The 7,069-nt window shown below is 39.8% G+C and overlaps 1 protein-coding gene across 1 annotated transcript in view; it reads left to right on the top strand.

Annotated features, from left to right (window-relative positions):
- LOC112398090 (myotubularin-related protein 8-like) overlaps positions 1-653 on the top strand; it is a gene marked incomplete at both ends in the record, with an annotated part of 25,980 nt that extends 25,327 nt beyond the window's left edge. The window contains one exon of the mRNA XM_024742484.1: positions 544-653. Within this exon, the coding sequence (XP_024598252.1) occupies positions 544-653 (110 nt within the window). The remainder of the gene's footprint in view (positions 1-543) is intronic.
- Between the last annotated feature and the right edge of the window lie 6,416 nt (positions 654-7,069).

Below are 7,069 nucleotides of genomic sequence, written 5' to 3'. Positions count from 1 at the left end.
AAAATTTTTTTTTTTTTTTTTTTTTTTTTTTTTGCTGTACGCAGGCCTCACTATTGTGGCCTCTGCCGTTGCGGAGCACAGGCTCTGGACGCGCAGGCTCAGCGGCCATGGCTCACAGGCCCAGCCGCTCCGTGACATGTGATATCTTCCCGGACTGGGGCACAAACCCGTGTCTCCTACATCGGCAGGCAAACTCTCAACCACTGCGCCACCAGGGAAGCTCTGAAATGTGTTTTCTAATCAGAGGAGATGTGAGTATTTTCCTGTGGATGCTGACTCAGTCTTCTGGCTCTGTTCCACAGAGATCTCTGTGGGCTTGGGGTGGGTTCTACAAGTCAAGAAAGCAGAGACCCGAGCTAGGAGATATGGTAGGCTCTAGCCCTAGTCCTGTCCCTGATTCACTGTGCGGTTTCCAACTAATGATTTAACCTTTCTGTGCCTCAGCTTCCTCATTTACAAAATGGGGATCCATTTTGTCCCCTTTCTTGGTGAATAAACTGAGGTAATTGTGAATTTCAATCTCTGCTTCCTTTTCTACCTTAGTTTGTGAATTGAAAACTCCAACAATGAGTGAATTTCTTAGCAGCCTGGAGAGCTCAGGGTGGTTGAGACACATTAAAGCTATTATGGATGCTGGAATTTTCATTGCAAAGGTAATAATCAGGACTTTTAAGAACTTGCACTGACTTAATTATGGGATCTCTTGAGGTAGCAGTGTATTCATGGTGGAAAGAATATTGAAAAACAACCTGGTTTCTAGATTCAGGTCAGCCACTAATTTACTGCATGCCCTTGGAAAATCTCTTCCCTTCTGTGGGCCTCAGTTTCTCTGTCTGTAAAACAAGGTGGTTCTACTAGAATCTAATGGTATAAGTTTTGGGGGGCCCACTGAACTCTTTGAGAGTATGATTGACCTTCTGCCCCTAGAAAAATGTACATATGGCTATACATACAGAAAATAGACCTTAATTTCAGGGGGTACACAGACCCCAGATCTCAAGTTAAAAACTCTTAGATAATCTCTCATGGTCCTTTCAGCTCAAATATTCTCATAATCTTTCCAGCTCAAATACTCTGATGTATTTTTGTGTTGATTCTTAGGTATCAAGTGGAAGTAAGACTGGTTGTAAAATAAATGCAGAGCTTGTGTTTCTATGGGTTTTCAGAGCTCTGAGTATAAAGCGGGCTTTTCTGACTTCTTTGTCTAGGTATGCCTCTGAATGCAGTCTAAGTAGGCTTCATCACTCATTTATGCTGACTCACTTATTTTCTGACCTTCAGAACCCTGGCTTCTGTATCATTGTTAGGTGATATTTTTAAAAAAAGAAGAAGAAGAAATTTGGAGTGTACATTTTCTCATTTTGAAGTTTTGTTTATACATTCTTACATGAGAACTTGCTCTTTTCACCACACCCCTATTATTTGGTAGAAGTAAAGAAAAGGAGAGAATCACTCTTTACCTCTCTGCTGTCATTTTTTCAGTTGAAGATAATGAGATTTATAGCTTCTGGCTTAAAAGGTTTTTAGAGAGTGTGTGTAATTAACTGTCTTAACTATCCAGCCCTATTGTTTTACAATTTCCTAGTCCTGTTGCCTACATTTTTCACTGTAATTTATTATTAGTGCTTACTATGTGACCCCCTTGGTCATTTCAAGCCCACTGTTCTAGCCATTCTTTATACTGTTCCTTTTTCGCATGCCCTATACCCATAAATTTCTATTTCCTTTCTGAAACTGACTTTATTAGACCAAAGAGAGTGAGGATGGAGAAGAGGGATAGATTTGATAGACCATACAACCTCATAAATATTGGTTGAATTAAAATGAGTGGATGAAAAAGATAGACTTGTGATTGCACGATTATCCTGTGCTTCCCATCTCCATCAGTACCTACCCAGTATCCCAAGCTTGAAAACTCAAGTAAGCCTTGAATTCTCTCTCTTCCCCTCCACCTGGCAATTGCCTCATCCTGTCAGTTCTCCTCAAAAGTGTTTCTCAAATATCCGTTCTTCCCCACCTCTGCCTTAAGCACTATAATAACTTCCTGACTGGTTTACTTGTCTTTAGTAGTTGCTCCCCCCAGTATGGCCACCAGATTGCTTTTAAAGCCATCTTTCTTGAGCACATATGATAATGTCACTTTAAACTCAAAATACTCCAATGGTTCCTCATTGCCCATAAGACCCTGGTAATTAGTGAGATTCTTGTTTCTCCCCAAAACACTATAGTATCCCTCCCTCTCTCGTTTTGTCTCTCATTATCTTTATTTAATTTTTCTCATTATAAAAGTTATACATGTACGTTATCTAAGACATATACATTTCAGAAATATATAATGTAAAATGTAAATATTCCCTGTAGTTTGCCCCACAACACACACTATTAATAGTTTAATGTATGCTGCTAGATCAGCACTATTTGAACTTTCTGTGATGATGGAAATGTTCTGTATCTGTACTAATACAGTAGCCACTAGCCACATGTGGCAGTTGTGCATTTGAAATGTGGCCAGTGAGAGTGAGGAACTGAATTTTTAATTTTATTTAGTTTTGATCAATTTAAATTTAAATAGCCACTTGTGGCTAGTGACTACCATATTGGACAGTACAGGTCTAGAATTTTTCAACATATATATAACTACATATATCATTACTAATTTGTAAAAATGAGATTGTGTTATGCATATTTTTCTGCAACTAACTTTTTATACTTAATGTATGGTGAACATTTTCCAGGTTAGTTCAGTCAGTGTGACCTCATTCTTTTCAGTGACTGTATAATATTCCATTAAGTGAATTTATCATGGTCCCTGTTCATGGGCAATTCAGTTATTCACATTTTTCACAAATGCAGACATTGTTGCATCAAATATCCTTGACCATATATCTTTATATGTGTGGGCATTCCTAAAAGTGGATTTTCAGTTGAAGAGTATGAATATTTCAGACTTTACTAGATGTGGCCAAATTGCCCTTCAAATAGGATGCACCAGTTTCCATTCCCACCAACAATGCCTCTTTCTCCACATAGCCAGCAATGGTTATCATCAATCTTTTTAATCTTTGCCAATTTGATAGGTTTGCATTTTATGTCATGTTTTAATTTGCATTTCTTTAATCATTAGTGAAATTTAGCATCTTTTCCTGTCCACCAGTGACTTTTCACTCCATTTGGAGTCCTAAGGAAAGAGTATAATCGCTACTATTAGGCCTCTGATACTATCTGAGGTATCTGGTTACCTGAGGGATTTAAAGGTTGAGAAACTTTTTTCCAGATCTCTCTGACTCTTGTCTTACTCGCAACCTAAATATCCTTCTAGGAATATCATTTCTCTTTTACCTTCTACTACAAAAGTTACTCATTTTCCCAAACCCCATGAACTGCATGGTCCATGACAGGTTCAATACTCCCCTTGCTCCTTACAAAACTCCTTCCTCCTTTTAGGTCTATTGCATTTAGCTATACCACTCTGTACCTCTCCTAATGACTCTTCTTTCTCCATTAAGGACTTTGGAAACCACTTTAGGTAGGTGGTTTCCTCTCCATCCTGATTCTTCCTCTCAATCCCAGGAGATTTGAATGTCCATGTACAACCTATAAAACACTCTGCACTGATAGTTCTTTGAGCTTTTGTACTCCAGTTCTTACACTCTTACTCCAGCTGACCTGGTTCTTCTATCCCATGGAGACCTCTACACTTTTAACTCCACTTTTCCCACCTTTTCCTACCTTCTTTCGTATCAAGCCAAAACCTAGTGGTGTAGTACCTCATCTATTCCACCTTGCCTCTTTATCCTTCCACTCTACCCGCCCTGTTAATCCCAATCATTCTCTACTTTCTCTGCTCTTATGCCCTGACAACTAAACATTGCCACAAAGAAATAAATCCCATAGCCATGTTACTTGGTATAATTACAGGTTTATGGTCTATAATATTGACTGTAGTCCTATAGTCTTAGGACCACTTAACAGTCATTTTATGTGTCCCTGGTTGGTTCCCAGCCCTGTTCCACCAAGCAGATATTCCTAATTTGTATTTTACTTTCAAGCTGGCTACACCACTGTTACTCCCCTCTCAGTAAACACATATTCAGACATGTCTCCTTCTTCATAGAAAAATAAAGGTAATCTCTCATCTTCCCACTACTATTCTTACCAAATTTTTTTGCTCCTTTCTTGCAATCTCAGAGGAAATGGTGCCTCATCTTCTGTGTAAGACTAATCCCTTTACCTGTATTCTTAATCCCATCCCCTCCTTCAAGGAACCTCTTTCCCCTACATTTTCAAACTTTTCCTTTCACTGGCTTCATCCCTCAGAAATACACTCAATACTTTCTTATTCCTAAGAAAAAGAACTTTTCTTATTCTCTTCTAGTTACTGTTCTCTTTCCTCTTGCTTAGAGCTTTCTTGAAAGTAATTGGCCTTCCCTATACGCACTTCCTCACCTCCCTTCACTCTTCAGTTCACTGTGATCCAATTTACATACCATTACTACTGTTCTTGCTGAGGTCACTAATGACCCCTAACTTGTCAATCTCAGGGTCACTCTTTAATCTTTATTCTATTTTGACCACTCTGCTGCATTTGACATTGTTATCCCCTTTCTCTTTGAACCATTTTTGTAGTTCTGGCCTTAATCCCACTGCTACTTCCTGGTTCTCTTTCTACCTTTCAGCCTTCTTTTTCACAAGCTGACTCCTGTAATAGCACCCCCCCCTTCCTCTACTTTCCCTTTAAACGTTACTACTTTCTAAGGTCTTTCCTTTTCTCACTTTGGTCTCTGCCTGGACAGCACCAGCCATGCACAGTTTCCACTATCATCTGTATTCATATAGTGGTCAAATCTATACTCTGGCTCAGATTCTTCCTTCTCCTGAACTCCAGACCCACATATGCAGCCGTCCACTGGATGCTCCATTAGATGTCCCTCAACTACCTCAGAATCTCCATGGCCCCAAATGAAATCTTATCTACTCCCAACACCAACTAAAACTTGTTTCTTCTTCTGTGTTCACTGTTTAGGATAATGGTACTGTAATCCACCTAGTTACTAAGTGACACATTTAAGAGTCATCTTTGACTTTTCTTTCTCCTTCATTCCACATCCATTCTCTTACTATGTCCTGTTGAATCTTCATTCTTAACATCCTTTTCAGCCCCACTGCTACTGCATTAATTCAGGTCCTTGTTGCATTTCACAATTTTAGTAACTCTTTGACTGGTCTTCCTAAATCCAAATTTATGTCCTCTATTCTCCTACTGTCACCACAGTGAGTACATCTGATCATGGCACTCCTCTGCTTTTAACACTCCAGTGACTCTCTGTTGCCACCAGATAAAATGCACACTTGTCAGTCGACCCTTGCCCTCCTGGCCAGACCTGTCTCTCCTCACTCCTTCACTCCCAGCCTAGCCTCAACCACCAAGCTAGTTAAGAATTCCTCACCTATGCCTCACATCCTTGCCTTTGTACATGTTGTTATATTATGCCTCTTGCCTGAAATGTCCTTTCCTCCTGGTCCATCTGACAAATGCCTACTCATCTGACAAGACCCACTTTAGTTGTCTCCTCTTCTTTGGTACTGTGTGCCTTTGTTGTACCTGGTATAAACTTTTATTGTTTGGGTTATCATTGGTTTGTAGTCATTCATTTAAATGTTTGTCTTTTTTTGTGTACCTAGTGTACACAATAGTGCATCTTGTATAGTCACTCAGTAATTATTGGCTAGGTGAGTAGATGAATGAATGAGTGAATAAATTTCCTTCTCCTTCCTCACCTGAGAAAATCCTACATTTTCTTCAAGGCTCAAGCTTCCCTGGCTCCTGCAAAAGGATATAGTTATTACACATTACCCTATAGCAGCAGTTTTTGCACTGCATTGTATTTATTTATTTACCTTTGGTCACCCTGACTAGTTTGCTCTTTGAAGTCAGAAACTGAGTCTCATCTTTGTATCTCTAATACTTAGCACATACCTGGCACAGAGGTATACATAATTAAGTGTTAGAATGAATAAGTGAATGCTCAATATCTACCATTGCCAAAATTGCACAGGTTGAGTAAATGCCCATATTTTTACATAGTTCTGATTGTACAGAAACTGACCTAAGACAGGTAAACCTCTCCATCTTAAGTTGGAAGGACTTATATTAGTAAGGCTAAATGGATAAAGCTTCCAGAGGAAATTATTATCAGGTCTGGGACTGGAATGCAGAACAGTCCTGTCTGTTTTTGAGCATGAATTCTTCCTCTTGCCCACTTCTCTCTCTGAGAATTGAGAATTGATCCATGTCTTTTTCAGAAGTTTTATGAATGTAGACCTTCAGTTTTTCTTTTTAACCTGTATCATGTGTTGACTTTGATTTTCTTTTCCTTATTAGGTAAGCTCACCTTCTGTTACACTCCTTTCTTTTCTTTTTTTTAATATTTTATTTATTTGGCCATGTCGGGTCTTAGTTTTGGCACGCAGGATCTTTGGTGCTGCATGCAGGATCTTTCATTGCTGCATGTGGTCTCTTGTTGAGGCACACAGGCTTCTGTAGTTGCAGCGTGTGGGCTACTCTCTAGTTGTGGTGCACGGGCTCCAGAGCGGGCGGGATCAGTAGTTGTGGTACACAGACTTAGGTGCCGCATGCCATGTGGTATCTTCATTCCCCGACGATGGATCAAACCCACGTCCCCTGCATTGGAAGGCAGATTCTTCTTATTTATTTTTACATCTTTATTGGAGTATAATTGCTTTACAATGGTGTTAGTTTCTGCTTTATAACAAAGTGAATCAGTTATACATATGTATATGTTCCCATATCTCTTAACTCTAGCGTCTCTCTCCCTCCCTCCCACCCTCCCTATCCCACCCCTCCAAACTGTCACAAGGCACCGAGCTGATCTCCCTCTGCTATGTGGGTGCTTCCCACTAGCTATCTACCCTACATTTGGTAGTGTATATGTGTCCATGCCTCTCTCTCGCTTTGTCACAGCTTACCCTTCCACCTCCCCATATCCTCAAGTTTATTCTCTAGTAGGTCTGTGCCTTTATTCCTGTCTTACCCCTAGGTTCTTCATGA

The sequence above is a fragment of the Neophocaena asiaeorientalis genome, unplaced genomic scaffold, assembly GCF_003031525.2.
Source record: "Neophocaena asiaeorientalis asiaeorientalis breed wild unplaced genomic scaffold, Neophocaena_asiaeorientalis_V1.1 scaffold1309, whole genome shotgun sequence".
NCBI classification, from domain to species: Eukaryota; Metazoa; Chordata; class Mammalia; order Artiodactyla; family Phocoenidae; genus Neophocaena; species Neophocaena asiaeorientalis.
The sequence above is the reverse complement of the archived record's forward strand: the minus strand, read 5'-3'. Positions and strand labels throughout refer to the sequence as shown.